Source organism: Mugil cephalus, chromosome 5 (assembly GCF_022458985.1).
Source record: "Mugil cephalus isolate CIBA_MC_2020 chromosome 5, CIBA_Mcephalus_1.1, whole genome shotgun sequence".
NCBI classification, from domain to species: Eukaryota; Metazoa; Chordata; class Actinopteri; order Mugiliformes; family Mugilidae; genus Mugil; species Mugil cephalus.
This window is the reverse complement of record NC_061774.1, coordinates 5,472,694-5,491,902: the sequence shown is the minus strand read 5'-3', so window position 1 is coordinate 5,491,902 and position 19,209 is coordinate 5,472,694. Positions and strand designations below refer to the sequence as shown.

Below are 19,209 nucleotides of genomic sequence, written 5' to 3'. Positions count from 1 at the left end.
CCACTAGCTCCAACTTTGTCAGTTGAAGGAATTACAGGTCTGGTGGGAACAAAATTCAGATTATATGGAAGTTATATACACTACTCATTTGGGCATAAGACAGGCTGTGTACATGAACAGTTTCTATTCGTGTCAGAAAAACACAGTCCCTCACCCACTGACTTCACTCCACAAATACCTCCTTGAGATAAGCTGGCACCTGTATGGTTTGATGCTCAGACCTCAGTCTGGTTTGTTATGACGGAGGGATTCTCCAGACCTCCTCCCCTCTCTCTGCTCCTCAGTGTTTCTGACTCTGTGTTCTGAATTTAAGCTTTTAATGCTACACTACATAAATCTAAGCTGCACATGTTTATTATACCCTTCAGCAGATGCATACTTTCAATAGATGGTATATGTTTTAGATACAGGTTGTTCTGTGTTTACTTTACACACACCCTTTGAAAAAGTTATGTCTTTTAGATTCACTTTTCACAACACATTTCTGAATGACAAGGACCTCCTCATGTTGAGACCAAGGGTTTTAAGTTTCTCTGTGCAACTGTCTAAAAGTTCATAGCTGAAAACAGCTCTCTGTTTTCTAGGTTAGCCATCTAACAGCTTTTTGACTCCAGTCAGGTTTGCGGTGGTTAAAACTGAAAGCCTTATCTTGGGACAGAAACATTTAAATCCACTCACAATCTGTTTTAATGTTTAAAAATACAAATGATTCGAGAGACAATAAAAATTATGTTTTTAAACCTTTATTACTGCATGTATTATTGTCTGAAGACAGATACTTTCGCTTTATAGTACAACACATCTTTCCTAAAGCTATACATGCTGATCTTATTAACCACAAAATATGAATAGAGGAACTTTCAGTCTTTTCAGTGCAGTAGTTCTTGTTCCACAAAGGACATTTTCAAAATAAGACCAATAAGGAACCTTTTTGTTCAAATCAGGTTGAATAAGCCTCCTAAGGCTGAAATGTGATCTCAACGATTCCCATGATCAATAATGAGGCTCAGGTTTGGACTCAGTCTGCTTTGATCAGATCAAAGTACGTTTTCTTCCGTCTTCATGTGTCTCTTCTTTCTTCCTCTTGTAGGTTTCCCTCCAGAGAAATGCAGCGCAGCGTAGCTCAGCTCACCTTCAGTCTATGCAGCAAATAAATTGCTTATTAAAAGCTATTCTGTTTGAGCTGCTGGAAATCATATGAATGATTGTGAATGAGTGATTTGCTATCACTACTTACATCATAATTAACTGCTTGGCTCAAATCATCTCGTCTTGCTGGTGAAGAGCTGCTTTCTGTGGTTAATGATGAATAAAAACAAGAACATTATTTAACTTTTTCTATTCAGATCAACAGCTCGGTGATGGAGGTGTCTGGAATAAGCAACAAGAATGTCACTCAAAACTAAACAAATGTAAGATTTTATAATTCTTATTGATATTTATCCATCCCAGTGTCCTATGTTGCACAACATTGCACTTAATTCCCTGAACAAAGTTTTTGAGTAAAACCAGAGGAGTGTTTGAAATATAGATAAAATAAACTACACTTACCTTCATATTGCCCACATACTCCTCTCGGAGTTCGATAACAGATGAAAGCAATATTTATAAACACGGATATGGCCAAACAGATGATTGCTATTACCAGTACAATGAATTCAGAACTTTCTGTTTGGTCTAAAAACAGAAGGAAAAAAACATATTAATGTTTCTGGAAGAGAGGAGATTTCATGAGGTTTTAAAATTTGTACATTACTCCCAGTACTAAACATAAAATCCTACCAATCTCCAGTTTAGCTCCATTTCCAAATAATATCTCTCCACATGTGGCCACAGCACAGTAATAAGTCCCAGCATCAGAGGAGCTGACGTCCTTAGAGAAGCTGTAGACACATCTCTTCTGAGTCTCAGATCTCTTCTCACATGCATTACTCATGTCTACATCCGTGTAGATGATGTTTGGATGAGATGTCTGTGATCCAGCTCTGAACCAGAACACACTGAGATTTCCTGGACACGTCTTGTTCTCAGAGTCAGAGAGGACTGAACACTGGAGAGTCACTGAGTCTCCTGGACGGACTGGATTTAATACTGTCTGAACAATAGTCCTCTCAGTGTTTCCTGAGAAAACAGTATTAAAATCTGAGCACTTTCAAACACATTTGCTGATAATTTTCACATCATGATTGGAAGGACTGAAAAGCTCAGTAGATGATATTTTTACCTTCTACTAGCAAATATGTCCCACTCCATTTAGTGTTAAGCACCTCTGCGATTCCACAGTGGTACATTCCTTCATCCTCTTCAACTGTCCTCAAAATGGTCAGGTTAGTAAAACTGTTATCAGTACGTAAGTCAAATCTTAAATTTAAACCTGGTGCAAACTGTGGTGCTGTAGATGACCATGATGTCGCAATTATATTCAGAGTATCTCCAGGATGTTGCTTGTACCAATAGATTTGTAAACCGCTGAAGTTATCAGGTACAACACATGTAAAAGTTGCTGGTTGCCCAAGTTGAACTGTTTTCACCGCTGTCAGCGTATCTGAATGTTACAACAGAGAGAAAACAACAAATGAAAACAGTGTATGATGTGGAGATATGACAATTCAAAATGATCTTTCTGGTGTGTAAAATCTCTACTAAGAAACTGTTTAGACAGAAAAAAAGAGCACTTACATACTGGATGAAGACAAAGCAGTGTAATCCATAACACGACCATCTCGTTTTGATCTTGTGGTTGTGAGGACACTTCTTGCTTTTTGAGCGACTGAAGGATGTGACATGGTGGTAAGTTCACATATATCAAAATGCACCTGATTGGTTCACACAGGACAGATTCAAAAGTAAACTTCCTGCCACACTTTTCCCTTGCTCAGCATAGTGAAGCAATCTCCACTCACTTTCAGTTTTTTTTTTAACTAAATCATAATTTCTCTGTTTTAACTCTTTTCCTGTCTCTGGGTAAATTCCTTTGTCTTTATAATTGTATACAAATAAGCAAGCAGAAGATGGTATGATCACTTTTTCACTTTTTCACTAAAACCAAAGCGGAACTAACATGCATTTTCTTCAGGAAATTTCTTGGCAAGCTATTCGGCTTACATCACTGAAAATGACACAGTCTGTCCCACAGCAGTAGGACCATCTAAGACATCTAAGACAAAAAGACATGTAAGACAAAAAAACAAAAAAACAAAAAAACAAAAAACAAATCAGTGCTCAGAGTCTCCTTAAATCAGAGACCTGGTAGTTTAGATCAGACAGGACTGTTCTCATAGCTTGAGAAAAAAAAATAAAAAATCCCCCTGCGTAGTCAGATACCCTTAGAGCAGTCCTTAAGCTCAGTGAGGATGGCTCCAGCCAACGACATCTTGGTGATACCTTATAATACTGGGTAATTAAGAAATGTACAAAGAGACTTAGTATAATCAAGCTGATGCTCACCTAGACAGAACTAATGATCTGTGATGGTAAACATCTGGCACTCCGTAACAAGAGTATATGCGTAATTACGCTTAACTTTAAGAACTATATTTGGTTATTTCATTTACACAGATTTTCTACATGAAAATCAAAATTAAAACTGTTTTTATATTCCCTACAGTAACACAGTGTTGAAATGTGGAATTTCCAAGTAATTCAGTGAGTGCTCTATAAAGGGTTAAGATGCAATACGTTTAAATCGATGAGTTACATAAAAAGATCTATAAATATGGGACCTTTTTTATATCGTACAATTGATTTTAACTTAAATGTTACATTCATGGTTTTGAAGTAACAATCAGGCCAAGACAGGAGCTAAAATTAGCATTTCAGAAATACACTTCAGAGCAGCATGAGACTGATGTGGCAGGAAATGCAACCTGAGATAGTACATTGTGTGACAACCAGTCAGATGCATTCTGTGGTCTGGAGGCCACGCCTTCTATCGCTGAAATAAGTAAAAAGTTTCCTAATTAACACAGTCTAAAGATGGCTCCATTATGGGTTACTCTGCTTCTCTGTCATCAAGGATGTAAGTGCTATCTAGTTAGAACGTAATCCATGCAATCTAGTGCTTCATTTCTCATTTAATTACAATGTGACTCAATGTTCTTTCTTAATTCATGTGTTTCTTTATTTACTGCAGATGCACTGCTTCCAGTGACCACAGTTCAACTTGGTGAATTGGCAACCTTCACATGTGCGTGGCCTAAAGGAGAGCTCACCAGTCGAGCACTTCAGTGGTACAAGCAGAGTCCCGGGGATATTCTGAAATTAATTGCAAGACTACAGAAGTATACAAAACCTGTGTATGGACCAGCATTTTCTGCTTTGAGAATGGAAGTAAAAGGCAACGAGAATATAAGCAATTTGACGATTTTACAGACAATTCAAGAAGATGAGGGAATGTATCACTGCACACTCACTGAATCGTTTGAGAGTACCTGGAGTGGGACATATTTGACATTAAAAGGTAATTACATCACCGGTTCTTTCCACTGTTTTAGAATTACTATACTCCACTGACTGCACTGCACTAAATTCTTTAATGATTTAAAGCAATTTCTGGTATATCAATCTCTTTTTTCCTGAGATTATCATGCAAAGTTTTTACCAAGAATGTGATCTGAATTATTTATATTTATTATATATATATATATTTACACACTAATTTTTTTTAATTTTTATTTTAATTTAATTTAATTTAATTTAATTTTTTTTTTTTTTTTTGCATCACTTAGGAAACACACTGGGTTCTTCAAACTATACTGTTGTTCAGACAGTATCAGATCCAGTCCGTCCAGGAGACTCAGTGACTCTCCAGTGTTCAGTCCTCTCTGACTCTCAGAACAAGACGTGTCCAGGAGATCTCAGTGTGTTCTGGTTCAGAGCTGGATCACAGACATCTCATCCAAACATCATCTACACGGATGTAGATATGAGTAACAAATGTGAGAAGAGATCTAAGACTCAGAAGAGATGTGTCTACAGCTTCTCTAAAAACATCAGCTCCTCTGATGCTGGGACTTACTACTGTGCTGTGGCCACATGTGGAGAGATATTATTTGGAAATGGAGCTAAACTGGAAGCTGGTAGGATTTTGTGTTCAATAGTGATAGAGTGATACAAGAAATATATTCTCATAAAGTCTATTTCCTCCAGAAGCATTGATTCATAACATTTTATTTTTTTTCTAGATCAAACAGATAATTTTGCATTCATTGCTCTGATGGTAGCAGGGATCTTTTTGGCTATTTCTGTGATGATAAACATCGTTTTAATCTGTTATCGAACTCCTAGAAAAGTGTGTGGATCATATGGAGGTAAGTTCTCTTTACTGAATCAAGTTTTCTAAACTTCATTGACAAGTGTCTCAGCAATCATTTGGAGCACAATTTGAGCAGCGATATTGCTTTTTTTCCCATACATATCTCCTAAAATGTTACTCTTTTAACAGTATATTGTCAAAGAATGGAGGAAAGAAAGTTATATTTTTTGTTTTCCTTGTTTTTATCATTACGCACAGAAAGCAGGTCACCACATGCAAGAAAAGATGTTTGGAACCACCCAGTTAATGATAATGTAAGTAGTCATACTAAGTCACACTATTTGTTGTAATCTCAACAACATGACACACAGCAGTGATTATTCAGTGATCTCCTAATGTGCTGATCAGATAGAAGGTGGACATGAGCTGAACTATGCTGCGCTGCGTTTCTCTGAGCGGAAAGCTACGAGAGGAAGAAAGACAAAAGAGCTGAAGACAGAAGAATGTGTATATTCTTCGGTTACACAGTGAATGTGTATCTTTCTGTGGGCTTATAGCACTGACCATATACAGTGTGAATAAATGTTCCATGACAAAAATAAAAATGACTGACTGCTTTTATGTTTTTATACTGTATCACGAGTTTGTATATGCTTGTTGAAATAATAACCTTTTCTCTCATTGTCTGATTGTTAAACCTAATAAAGCGCTAACTTGATACGTCTTTGTCATACTTCTTACTATCAGCAACAGGTCTGTTTTCACTGGATTAGTTAAAATGTGAATTCTTAATTTTTCAGAAAAAATTCAAGTGTTTAGTGACAGTTTAATGTGTCTTGTGAGGATTGTCAAAGCTGAGGAGGGCAGCAAACATACCAAAAAGACAGAGCAGGCTACAGCAAATAGAAGAAAGGTAGAGCCAAATGGTGCATTCATACTGACAAAGACCGGGAAATGATGCAACTCAGTGTTGCCAGCAGCGCTGTTTTGTAAAATCACCATTGGATTGTCACTCAGCAACTCAGTGACGTCATCAATGGGTTTGTTGAATGGTAAAGGCTGTATATATCGCACAGGAACTAGTGGAGCAAATGCATGTGCTTGTTGACCCTATCTCTACGTAAGTGGAGTGGAGCCAGCTCAACTTTAATTTGCTGCTGGTCTCGCTCGTCACATAGTGAAGTGTGGGCGGTCAGCTTGTCGTTATGTATCACCAAATTTCTTCTGAAGTGCAGTGTAGGTTGTTATTCCATCACTGCTACACTGTGAATGCAGAGTAAAGAGGATCATTAGTTAAATGTAACAGAGGTTTTAGGAATTCACTCTCTAGCAGTCCACAAGAACGACACACAATCAAACTCATGTCCAAGAAAAGATTGTGAAAGTAATGAAGAAAAGAAAGTACTGATATTTAGGACAAACAAAAAGTGTCATTGCCTCATTGGAGAGCAGTGAAAGAAGAGAATGAACTGAGGGACTATAGAGTAGTTGTATGTCATACCCATCACCCATCAACTGAGTTTGTGTAATTACTCTCACTGCCAGAAGGGGAAAACATTTTTGCAGTGTGAATTTTATCATTAACTCATAGTAACCCATCTTTATTTTTAGTGTCAGAATATTAAATCCTCATATAGTTTGGGCTCAACTCTGTGATCTCTGTGATTGTGATCAACACAGTAGTGACTAAGCAGATCAAATGAGCTGCTCAAGACTTGCTTGTGTACAATGTTTAGTATCACAGATTGAGGTCCATCATGTGTTTGAGGAGTCCTCCCTCATTTCCCCTCATGTATCCAGGCCAGTTACTCTTAAACACTTAATAAACATATATACATAAAGCATTTGAACCATAGTTTTTCTAGTGTTGAAATTTCAGGGTTAAACATGTTAGAGTTGATTTCCACTCTCACAGTGTCATTTTACAAATTCTGATTCAAAAAGTGTTCGAGTTATTTGACAGGGATTGATGTCCTCACCTCAAGTAGGAGGTGGTTGTGCCTATGGTGATGAAGGGCCATTCTGATGTCCACTCCCTTTTAAAAGTGCACCTGTAGATGGCTGCTCCACTTGGCCTTCTGCTTCTTCCCTGCCTTTCCTCTCATTTACTCTCATCACCACTGTTTTCTCTGCTGGTTCTTCTGTTTCATGCTCTATCTCTGTGTTCTCAATTGGTATCTCTTCTATATCTTCCTCCTCACTCTCCTCAATCTCTTCTGATCTCTCTTGATCTTGTGTCTCTTCTGTGCGCTATGCACTCTTATATTCACGGGGTGCATGGGGGGGTGCCCAGAATGACGGCAGATCTCTCTGCTGTCTCTTCTCTTACCTAGCATCTTTCAAAGGATAGCTACATGTTACTTTTTGATTGAATACTGTATTACAGTGGTTCTCAGAGTGGATTACAGGGACTCTGTGGTTTCCTTTAGGGGGTCTAAACTGAACCTCACAAGGCCTGTAACTCTGACACACACACACACACACACACACACACACACACACACACACACACTGAGACTAACGTTAGAGTCTCTTGTGTGAACTGGGCAAGAGAAGAGGCAAATAACAGCTCTGCAACAAATACAGGACAACGATAGGCTTGTAGCAGCCTTGAAATAGTACATATTAACTAGGGAACTCAAGAAGAAACGGTGACTCAACAGTGACCAAAATTGGTATGTAGCGTCCGTCTTCTAGCAAGCAGCGAGTGTGCTGTTGTGTGTCCCACCTGCTGTCAATTTCTTCTACCAGCTTGCTTTTAATTTTTTTGGTAATGGGGCTGTCGTTATCCGTGATGGTCAGGTGACGTTTCTTTAAGCTTGCCAGCATATGGGTACTGTTGCAGACAGGCACACGTTGTCCTCTTCAGACAGCAGCTCCGTCAGGGTTATCATAGATTTCAGCACTTTTTTAATTATCCTTTACAGCATCCTAGTGTGCTGTAGTGAAGTCCAGTGCACTGCCGTCGCTCTTCTCGGTAAAGTTTGGGTCAGAGAGCACTACGGAAATGGGCCAGCGTTGCTCCAGCAGTTGCTCCGACATAGAAAATGTTGAGTTCCAACCTGTGGACACATCCTGAATAAGTTCATGGTGAGGGACATTTTTCTGCTACTACTTCTGTTTTAGCCCAGTTTTTGCTTTGTGCCCCTTTTTAAAATGTGCCACAAGATGACGTACTGTAGCCATGGTGCGACAAATTGGCTCTTGTTTGAGTGGAGCATTAATACAGAGCTGCAAAGTGTGCCCGGTGCACCTGACGCCCTGTATCTCTAACCATTCATGTGACTCCTTTAGTGTTTCCACACACATACAACAGACACTCTCTTTTCTTCTGGAATTTTAAAGGCATCAGCAGTCGCGCAACGATATTTCTTCCTGTGCGCGCCACTTCTAATTGTTTTGTCTCAAGCACAAGACTCTGTGCTTTCCAGTCTCCATCAATGAAATGGGCAGTCACTAAGGAATAGGACTCCATTCGAAGAGACGTCCACATATCTGTGGTCAAGCTCAGTGCCTCGCTGTGTTGTATTAACTCTGAAACTTTCTCTTTGAGTGCCTTATATTTTGCAGTTAGTGCATGCATGATTGTCTGGCACACAGGCAATGAATATCCAGGTTCCAAAAGTTTTAACAGGTTCTTAAAACCTTGGCCTTCCATGACACCAATGGGCCTCATATCCTGAGCAATAAAATTGACAATTCCTTCTGTGATACCATTTTTGCATTTGGATGATAGAGGCTTAACATATGGTGTGGTCTGGGTGTATCTGAGGGATGCTGTGGTTAAAACAATTATTAGACTAAAATATTGAAATATATTTAATATGATAATAATAGCCTATAATGTTGAAATATTACTTTTCATTTTAGATGATACGCCATGTTTGTCGTCGAGCTGTGATATGCAAACTGTTGTTTGCAAATTTTGCATTCGACTTTTTTCCCATCGTCTGTTTTGGTAAAATTCTGCCACACTGCTGATGTCTTTGACATGGATGGTAGAGGAGGACTTACTGTTAATGAAAGCTCAAAATAAAAATAAATATTCGGCAAACCACTGGAAGTTGAATAACATGGACGTTCTTCAATCTGTAGTGAGTTGGGCTAATCCAAAATAGTGAAAACAAGGGGGGTGTTCTCTGAAGACAGGCTGTTAACTGTGAAAGAGGGGTGCTGTGAAAACACCCCATTAGCACTTGGTATATTCCTCCTGATAAAATTATCCACAGACTGTCTGAAATTAATGCGGTAATCGACCAATCAGAATTTTGGTTGACCCAGGCCGTATTAACTAGTCGAATAGGACTTTACAGCCCTAAACAAATTCCAGTTGAGTTTAGGATGTTTGAATAATCACTTTTGTAACGCTGTTTTCTCTGACTTGCTCCTGTGTCTAATGCTCAGTGTGTTTGTTAAAAAGTTTAAAAAGGAACTCTGAGACGGTGTTAAAGACGGTGAGTTAGTGTGGAGCTATATAAACCCTGAAAAAGTGTGCACAAAACTCCTAATTCCTGGGAAAAATATGACACAAACGTGACAGGTTAACAGCTTTATTAATTTTATATATATATTTTTTAAATATATATTTTTTGGTTAGGCTTCCTCTTAACACAAGGGGCAGGCGCTCTACAGACTGAGCTAAACACCGCCCCGACTTAAGCAAAGCTCATTTCTTTTGTAAAATCAAGCGCTAATATTCCTAATATAAATAAAAGAGCAAACTTATTTTTAACACAAAAAACACTTACACTGTTTACTTGTTCACATTAGGAAGGCTCAGTGCTACAAACAACCCCACAGAGGCACTCTCACACATTTACATTCGGCATGTAACCTGAGAATACACACAGTCGTCTGTCTTCAACTCTTTCTTCTTTCTTCCTCTAGTAGCTTTTGCCCCAGAGAAATGCAGCGCAGCATAGTTTAGCTCATCTTCAGTCTGCACGGCAAATAAAAACATTAAATTACATATAACTGGTGGGAATCATGTTCATGAAGTTACAGCAAATTATGTGTTTTGACATCACTACTTACATTATCATTAACTGGTTGGCTCAACTTGTCTTGTCTTCCATTTGATGAGCAGCTGTTGTCTGTTAGTAATCATAGATAAAAAGTGGATCATTAATCTGACTTTACATTAATATTCCAAATGTTGTCTGAAACATTCAATGAAAGATTTGATTCAGTAAATGCCACTGACCTTCAGATGGTCCACATTTTGATCTTGTTTGGCAACAGATCAAAACAATATTTAGAATCACAGAAATGGCCAAGCAGATTATTGCAGTTACCAGTGCAATAGCTGTAAAACCACCTGTTTCTTCTAGAAGATGAAAACAACAAAAAATATCAGTGATTCTGAAAAAGGTGACTCAGTTCAACATAACGTCTGTTAATGAACACAAAATCCTACCAATTGTTAGTTTAGCTCCATTTCCAAATAATATCTCTCCACATGTGGCCACAGCACAGTAGTAAGTCCCAGCATCAGAGGAGCTGACGTCCTTAGAGAAGCTGTAGACACATCTCTTCTGAGTCTCAGATCTATTCTCACATTTATTACTCATATCTCCATCTGTGTAGATGATGTTTGGATGAGATGTCTGTGATCCAGCTCTGAACCAGAACACACTGAGATTTCCTGGACACGTCTTGTCCTCAGAGTCAGAGAGGACTGAACACTGGAGAGTCACTGAGTCTCCTGGACGGACTGGATCTGATACTGTCTGAACAACAGTATAGTTTGATGTCCTCTGTCCTCTGTTTCCTGATCACATACACAGAGAGAGAGTTAAAAAGATTGTAAATCTCTCAGTATTTCCTGTCTTTTAGAAGTAGAGGCACATGAGGAGTTTTCTTTATATTGTGTAGAAGTGACAAAAAAATGATTAGTGTTCCGTGTAGAAAATTTTCACTGAGAAAAGACAGTAATGACTTTGAAATTACTTTTTGTATACTGAAATACTGAAAATTTTTACAATGCAGTAAATGGTTGAGTGTCTACAAAAATTCCAAAACATGCTATAATTACCTTTTAATGACAAATATGTCCCACTCCAGGTACTATCAGTCCAGTCCATGACTGCACAGTGATACATTCCCTCATCTTCTTGAATCGTCTTTAAAATTGTCAAATTGCTAAATTTCTCATTTAGTTTTACTTCCATTCTTGAAGCAGTCTCTGCTGAACTGGTTGAAGGCTTTGCATTTCTTCTCAGCACTGCAATTAACTTCAGAGTATCCCCAGAACTCTGCTTGTACCAGTGAAGTGCTCGACTGCCGATCTCTCCTTCTGGCAATGTACATGTGAGAATCGCAGGTTCACCAAGTTGAACCGTGGTAAGTGGAACCAGTGCATCTGCGTTAGATAAAAATAAAGAAATCAATAAAGAACATTTAGTCCACAAAGAAGTAAAATAAAAAGTCCAAAACCACAAACCATTCCGCAACTATTAAGTATGTTCCATTATACTTAAAGAGCACTTACATGCTTGATGGACGAGAAGCAGTGTAACCCATAACAGGGCCATCTTAAGACTGTGTTAATTAGGAAACCTTGCAGTTATTTCAGTCATACAAGGGGGTGGCGATCCAAACCACAAAATGCATGTGACTGGTTGTCACAGAATATCCAATCAGAGTGCATTTCCTGCTACACACGTCTTGTGCTGCAGTGACGTGTATTGACCTATAATATGTTGCATTTTAATACGGTTATTTACAGATTATTTACTTTATTTTGGAGATAAATATGTCACACTTTTCATGTTCAAAACACTTTTTCTCACTTAAACTAAAAGTTGTTGCCTCACCACTTTTCACCCTATTATTCTGCGAATTCGTCTTACTTTCTAACCCTAACCCAAAACCACCAGAATGGGGAAGAAAGGTGATTTAAGTGACTTTGAACATGATATGGTTGTTAGTGGCAGATAGGCTGGTCTGAGTATTTCAGAAACTGCTGATCTACAGGGATTTTTACACACAACCATCTCTAGGGTTTACAGAGAATGGTCCAAAAAAGGAAAAATATTCAGTGAGCGACAGCTGTGTGGATGAAAATGTGTGAGGTCAGAGGAGAATGTGTAGACTAGGTCAAGATGATAAAAAGGTAACAGAAACTCAAATAACAACTCGCTACAACCAAGGAACGAGGAATACCATCTCGCACAGACACAGCGGTTAGTAATAGAAAATAAATTAAATAACTAAGGGCATAACTAAGGGATGTTTAAGTCCAGCCCTAACTATAAGCTTTGTCAAAAAGGAAAGTCTTAAACCTGAGACGGTAGAGACTGTGTCTGCCTCCCGAACTCAAACTGGGAACTGTTTCTAGTAGCGTCATTTCAGTTTTAGACAAGGTATGGCAAAGATCACCCCCTCCTGGGGAGTCCCTGAGATTTTCCCCCAGTGGAATTTTTTTGAGCATAGTAATTTAAATGCAGCAATCTGGTGCGATTTGAGAGCAAAATCAAGTTTTAGACTCAATTATCACTATCAATACTATGTATTGGATTATACTCACAATACCCGACACATTCCCCATTCCTCATAGGAAACTGATGTAACTCTGCCTGAACCGGAGGTGTATGTTTTGATGTACTAATGCCACTGGACATCTGACCTGAAGCCTGTATCACAAAGCAGGATTACAGACTTAGCGAGTTAACTTCAGGGTTAACCCTGGGTTTCCAGTATCATGAAGCTGGATTCATTCTTATCGAGGTACGTTACCATGGTAGGTTTGCCGTTCTTCGGGTCAGGGTAACTTTCAGGATTTATCTGAAACCGATAAAAGGCTCCACCCACTGGCCAATCAGCTGTTTGGGAAAGAATGACGTGTCCTTTCTTTGAAGACCCAATTGTGATTGAAACCCAAATCACGAGAAGAGCGTGAACACATCTTCCAGGAGATAACCACACAAAAAAGAGTATATTTTTTACCATTTGTCTGCGCTAAGCTCAAAATCAGGATAATTTGATTCAGGCTAAAAACTTTATGTATTGATGTGATGTAACTGTGGCATCAGCTTCCAGTTTTATTGTCACCCATGTAACATTATGAAATTAAGAAATCCGACTCCCCAGATGAAATTATGTTTTTGTGCTTGGTTTGTCCCACGTTCTTTTTACTCCAGAGGGGTTATATCTGGGGGAATGAGACGAATTGTAATACACATCTACGCATCGTTGCAGCACAGTGACTGGGTTTCGTGGCTTTGTTAAATGTAAACTAATTGAACCGTCTCTTCGATGCAGCCGCGGTGTTTGACTTTTCGAGATTTCGACTGAGTTTTACTTTTTCTTCTTCATATTTGAGGAGAATCAGTCTCCTCGTAGGAGACGTATGCTGTCCTTTTTCTGGCGGATCAGCGCTCATGATTGTGATTGGTCTGCTGCTTTGGAACCCGCACTTATACGTGTGCATTCACCGATTCACAACAAGACAAACCTGGATTGAGTTGGCGAGTAGATAACTAGCGTTGTAATACCGTTTACCAGATGACCCCCACCTGTCTGTTTCTGTTTATTATCTCCTCTTTTGAGTCTCTTATCACATGATGGTGGTGACCGACGCTGCGCATTAAATTATTCAACGTTTCATCGAGTTGTTTTCTTTTTGCTCAGGTCACTGTGTCTCACTGGTGGGACGAGGCAGAGAGGCGAGAAGTCGTGAAGACGAAGCATTAGCATTAGCACATACATTAATTTTGCCCCTGGCTGTCAGCCAACTTGCCGAGTACAGATCGATGTAGTTGGATCGTAGGGAAATAAATCGATTCATCGATGTAGTGGCTGAATCATTACACCCTCAATAAATATGTACCAGAAGCCATTCAGACGTCACTGCCGCATATGCAGAAAAAAATGCAAATCTGTGAGAATGATATAGATGGTCAAAGAGGTGGGCCGGTACTACTCCATGAAACACATGTTGGTGCGGATTGGACTATATTCAAACAGACACCCGCAGTCTACAACAGCGATAGTAAAAGATAGAGCTCCACTAGACTGTGACAGAATAAACCCCTTTCATTTGCTCATTGACGGGTGGTAATCGATTTCCCCAATGATAATTTCAAATCTGCCAAAAGACACTGGCGATATCTCACAGTGGGCATGGACCTAGTGACAACCTCAGGGGCTGACAAAAGAAGCCAACACCACAATTGCAGTTCCTCAAAAGTACACAAAAGAGACTTCTGGTGCAAAAATCCAGTTTTTGGTCTCTAGCACTATTGCTAGCTTCCCTATTAACAACTGTGGGGATGAAGTTTTATATAACTTGCACATTTAAATAGTCTAACAGTTTAAAGTAATACATAATTGAGGATGGCTGCTTTGAGTGACAAGTTGGTACCATCACTTGCTGTTTGCTGTATGTCTTACCTTCATTGTTCCACCTCAGCTCCAAAAACTCTTGGACCACTTCTTTGTGAGTCACAGAGAGTAATAAGTGTCATATATCGTGATATTGTATACGTTTTCTCTGGCACTGCCATGGGGCTGACACATGTGGCCTGTGTAACAATAAATGCTGAATGGTTTGCCATGAAATAAATAAAAAGGAAATTAGCTCTGTTTTTGTGAGGCTAAGGTGTTTCACTTGACCCTGAGCCTTCTCTAATAGACACACTGTTACAACTATAATAGATAGATGCAGAATGTGGACTTTTCTTGTGGAACATACCACAAAGAATAGTAGTGACCATGACAATTATTGCTTAAGAGTCTTAAAAAATAAAACCGAGATTAGACAATGTTTTTAAGAGTGAAAAGAACAAAACATGAAAGAGAGATTATAAAAGGCCCGTGTGAGACCACCGTGACAGGAAGGGCGCTTTTGAATATTTTCTGTGTTAACCAATCAGATGCATTTTATGATGTGACCTCAATACCTTCTCACTTCCTTCACTCATTGAAATACCAGCAAGTCTGCTCACAGGACACAATGTCAAGATGATCATGTTATGGATTACACTGCTTTGTCTTCATCCAGTATGTAAGTGCATTTTTATTCTGTCCAAATGTTTTATCAGTTGAGACTCTATATACTAAATAGATCATTTTGTAGTTGAACTTTTGCACATCATACACAAGATTTCTTTAATTATTTGTTAAAAAAAATTACTTACACACCATAAAAAAACATTTGGATAGTAACATTTCCACGCATAAATGATTTGAATGCTTTTTCTGTGTTTTCCTTTCATTTAGATACGCTGGTTACAATGAAAACAGTTCAGCTTGGAGAAGCTGCAAACTTTACATGTTCCATTCAAGGATTCAATGGAGAAATCCACTGGTACAAGCAGACTGTTGGAGATACTCTTAAATTAATCGTGACACTTTATAAATCTGCGGCACCTAGGTATGGACCTGAATTTTTTCAATCAAGATTTGATTTACGTACTGATAATAGTTTTAGTTACCTGACTATACTGAGGACCGTTGAAGAAGATGAAGGAATGTACCACTGTGGAGTCACAGAGTGGATAAAGATTAACTGGAGTGGGACATATTTGTTAGTAGAAGGTAAGGTTTGATTTACTTTAAGTTTTCCAGTCCTTCTTATCATGATGTAATAAAATGCCGAAAATGTGTTTGCAAGTGCTCAGATTTTAATACTGTTTTGTTTTAAAAAGGAAACACTGAGAGGACGTCAAACTATACTGTTGTTCAGACAGTATCAGATCCAGTCCGTCCAGGAGACTCAGTGACTCTCCAGTGTTCAGTCCTCTCTGACTCTGAGGACAAGACGTGTCCAGGAGATCTCAGTGTGTTCTGGTTCAGAGCTGGATCACAGACATCTCATCCAATCATCTACACGGATGGAGATATGAGTAATAAATGTGAGAAGAAATCTGAGACTCAGAAGAAATGTGTCTACAACTTCTCTAAGGACGTCAGCTCCTCTGATGCTGGGACTTACTACTGTGCTGTGGCCACATGTGGAGAGATATTATTTGGAAATGGAACTAAACTGGAAACTGGTAGGATTTTATGTTCAGTACTGGAAGCAACAAAATGATCACCCAAAGTCTCTAATGAAATCTCCTCTTTTCCAGAAGTTTTATACCTTACATGTTTTGTTTCATTTTGTAGATCAAACAGCAAGTTCTGAATTTATTGCGCTTGTGATAGCAATCATCTGCTTGGCCATATCCGTGATCATAAATATTATTGTTATCTGTTATCGAACTCCAAAAGGAGTATGTGGGCAATATGAAGGTAAGTGTAGTTTATTGTATGCATTTTTTTTTTCTTCAGTTGTTGTGCAATGATGAAGTGTAACATTGTACAAAAAGGACAAATGTCCAGGCTAAACACAAATAGGCTTTTTGATGATTATTAACAATTTATGTACAAACACAGTAGTTGTGTAGTTTTGATTGTCCATAATTCTTGTATTCCGTCACATACCTTTTTATACCATACCTTTTTCATACTGTATCCATGTCCATGATGGAATGAGGGAGAACATAATGAATACATGTTTAAATTAACCTTGTGGAGACAACTGTCGACCATAATAAAAAATAATAAAACATGCACATAATATTCTCACGGTTTTTATGCATCGTTAGGCACAAAAATCAGCTCTTCACGTGTAAAGCAAGGTAGTTTGAGTCAACCAGTTCATGACAATGTAAGTAATGACACCAAATAACATGAATTCCAGACGAGTTAAAGTAAGAGTATGACTATTTAATGAGGCTTTTATTTGATGCATAGGCTGACGGTGATCTGAACTATGCTGCACTGCATTTCTCTGGAGGGAAACCGGCGAGAGGAAGAAAGAAGAAAGAGTTCAAGACAGAAGAATGTGTCTATTCTCAAGTTACATTCCAAATGTGAACTCCTGAAAGCATGTGTTGATTTGTAGTTTTTATCTCTTTGAAAACAAATGAATGCAATGATTTTTTTCCAATTTAACCACAAGTGTGCTGTTGTACGATAAAAGGTGAAATCATCACACAATTTTTTTTTATGTTCTGTGTTTTATCTTCATTTTGCATATGCAGGTTCTGTGCTTGTCGTTTATGTTGGAAATATTAACCTTGTGTTTTTGGTTAAAAAAAAATAAGGCATTAGGGCATTCCTGAAAAGAAAAATAAGGGTTTTACTATCTTCTCATATATTCACATAAATGATAACATTTGTAAATATTGTGGGTTGTAGAAGCTATTTAAATTCAATTACTTCAATGTTTAATGTTAAACACTGACGCGCAATTCAGCATGATCTATCTCAGCAACACTGAGGTTTGACAAAATGTGATCTGTGGTAGCAAACTAAGATGTATCAAAGCTCTCTGTTACAGCTTAGAGATCCTGCACCCCAGCTGGTTCTCTCAGGCATTACTGGTCATTGTAACTGTTCTGGTCACATTTACCTCTTGTATAAAAGTGTGTTTTAAGTACAGCCAAGATACAATTTGAAGAACAGGAAGTGCTACAAAAGACTGCAAGTCGCCTGTACGTACTGGCTAACATGGAGAGGAAGTGTGGTGAAACCAGTACGAAAGAGGGCTGCAAGTATTGCATCAAAGGAAGATGTCTGTGTAGATAGTGCTTTAAAGTGAAAATGTCTGCCTTGAGTAAATAATGTACTCCGTGATAAAGGTGTGAACCACAAGACAACAACTAAATAAAATGATAAAATACATTAAAATTAAATACCAAACAGATTGTGAGTGGCTTGAAACTTTTTACTGTGAGATGCATAGAGACTAATACTTTCATCTGTCCGTCTGGCCCAGTGTACCCACAGGCATATAACACAGTATTACTAGTCACACTTTTATAAACAAGCAGCACATGCATAAGATATAATTTCACAAACAACGGTAAAAATACGCCTTCTCTCTGTGACTCTTGTTCTATAATCCATAATCACTTGTGGTCACTTGTCTTTGTGCACGCTTTCTAGAGGCTACCTGTAGCTTTGTGGCTTTCTATTTCTGTTCACTAGTGGTTACTGTTCGCTCTTGTCTAGCAGTGGTTTCTTTTAGCTGATTTATCTGACATCCTAAGGCATTTGTATGTCTGCCCGGAAACTTCATCATCATTTGCCATGTAACTGAACCAGGACAGGGGTACTGGCTCTTACCTGCTCGCTGTTCCTTCACTTGAATTCACTAACAATAAATAATTGCGAATAACTGTTACATCTGCCTCATTACTACTGACCCCAGCCTCCACTAGTCTTCCACTAACACAACACACTTGAAGAACAACTGTCTGCACTGCAGGAGTGAACTAACCCTTCTGTATCCCTTAGTAGAAGGTAGGTAACTAAGAACTTTTAAAATAACATTTTCAGTGATTACTATTTAAAAATGTAAAAATGGCAAAAAACAAACAAACAAACAAAACAAATAAACAAAAAAACTTAAAACTGACTTGTTGTTCAAACCTTTATTGCCTGATTTATTTTTTACTGATGCCAGTCTGTTTCACTTTAGCACGTTAGCCACAAAGTACAGGAAGAAGGGTCTTTTCAGTGTGCTATTTCCTGTTCTTTTGGCTGAACTCTAACATGCATATTTGATAATATGGCCAGAACAATTATAAACTGTGCTGCAGGATCTCTAACAGTGAGAATTACGATGAAGAGTTTGAGTTTTGCGATCAGTAGATCAGATTGTCTTAAGTAAATACGTGTTGTTAAGATATGCCACATCCGGTCATTTATGAATGTTCAACACAAATAAAGTGTTTCAGTAATTTCACTGAATTTGTCTTGATATCTGACAATCTTAATGCTTTTTCAGAGTTTATGTGAAGACAATGAATGTTTTGACTGTATACTACTCTATGTAATGTTAAAATGTAATTTTTCAAAAAAACATAAAAACCCTCAGTAAAGATGCATGTTTAGATTCACATGTCTATAATCAAAACACATGTAAAAACCGATGTATGGTAAAATATCTAAAATAAAGAGCA

At 38.2% G+C, this 19,209-nt stretch overlaps 3 protein-coding genes across 3 annotated transcripts; 2 read left to right on the top strand and 1 right to left on the bottom strand.

The window, feature by feature from the left end:
• Window positions 1-740: 740 nt before the first annotated feature.
• Window positions 741-11,787, bottom strand: LOC125008541. The gene is made up of 12 exons (XM_047585828.1): window positions 11,745-11,787; window positions 11,289-11,615; window positions 10,671-11,024; window positions 10,458-10,580; window positions 10,289-10,347; window positions 10,075-10,193; window positions 2,680-2,816; window positions 2,225-2,545; window positions 1,783-2,121; window positions 1,552-1,677; window positions 1,238-1,293; window positions 741-1,139 (listed from the first exon to the last, which is right to left on the bottom strand). Exons 1-12 carry the CDS (start codon window positions 11,785-11,787, stop codon window positions 1,038-1,040), a joined length of 2,106 nt encoding a protein of 701 aa, XP_047441784.1. The 3' UTR covers window positions 741-1,037.
• LOC125007661 lies at window positions 3,995-5,580 on the top strand. The gene is made up of 3 exons (XM_047584393.1): window positions 3,995-4,459; window positions 4,728-5,078; window positions 5,184-5,580. The coding sequence occupies exons 1-3, from the start codon at window positions 4,093-4,095 to the stop codon at window positions 5,339-5,341; spliced, it is 876 nt and encodes a 291-aa protein (XP_047440349.1). The 5' UTR covers window positions 3,995-4,092; the 3' UTR covers window positions 5,342-5,580.
• A 3,317-nt stretch (window positions 11,788-15,104) lies between the features above and the next one.
• On the top strand, window positions 15,105-18,322 carry LOC125007659 (signal-regulatory protein beta-2-like). The gene is made up of 6 exons (XM_047584391.1): window positions 15,105-15,260; window positions 15,476-15,793; window positions 15,904-16,251; window positions 16,364-16,489; window positions 16,846-16,907; window positions 16,994-18,322. The coding sequence occupies exons 1-6, from the start codon at window positions 15,218-15,220 to the stop codon at window positions 17,114-17,116; spliced, it is 1,020 nt and encodes a 339-aa protein (XP_047440347.1). The 5' UTR covers window positions 15,105-15,217; the 3' UTR covers window positions 17,117-18,322.
• Window positions 18,323-19,209: the final 887 nt, after the last annotated feature.

Bases quoted from the DNA above. Each gene is read 5' to 3' on its own strand.
- LOC125007661 (XM_047584393.1), top strand. From the start codon at position 4,093: ATGTTCTTTCTTAATTCATGTGTTTCTTTATTTACTGCAGATGCACTG. The intron at 4,460-4,727 runs GTAATTACATCA...TGCATCACTTAG, and splicing joins GACATATTTGACATTAAAAG to GAAACACACTGGGTTCTTCA. The intron at 5,079-5,183 runs GTAGGATTTTGT...TTTTTTTTCTAG, and splicing joins TGGAGCTAAACTGGAAGCTG to ATCAAACAGATAATTTTGCA.
- LOC125008541 (XM_047585828.1), bottom strand. From the start codon at position 11,787: ATGGCCCTGTTATGGGTTACACTGCTTCTCGTCCATCAAGCAT. The intron at 11,616-11,744 runs GTAAGTGCTCTT...TATCTAACGCAG, and splicing joins GCTTCTCGTCCATCAAGCAT to ATGCACTGGTTCCACTTACC. The intron at 1,294-1,551 runs GTAAGTGTAGTT...CATTAACCACAG, and splicing joins AGTATGTGGGCAATATGAAG to AAAGCAGCTCTTCACCAGCA.
- LOC125007659 (XM_047584391.1), top strand. From the start codon at position 15,218: ATGATCATGTTATGGATTACACTGCTTTGTCTTCATCCAGTAT. The intron at 15,794-15,903 runs GTAAGGTTTGAT...TGTTTTAAAAAG, and splicing joins GACATATTTGTTAGTAGAAG to GAAACACTGAGAGGACGTCA. The intron at 16,908-16,993 runs GTAAGTAATGAC...TTTGATGCATAG, and splicing joins GTCAACCAGTTCATGACAAT to GCTGACGGTGATCTGAACTA.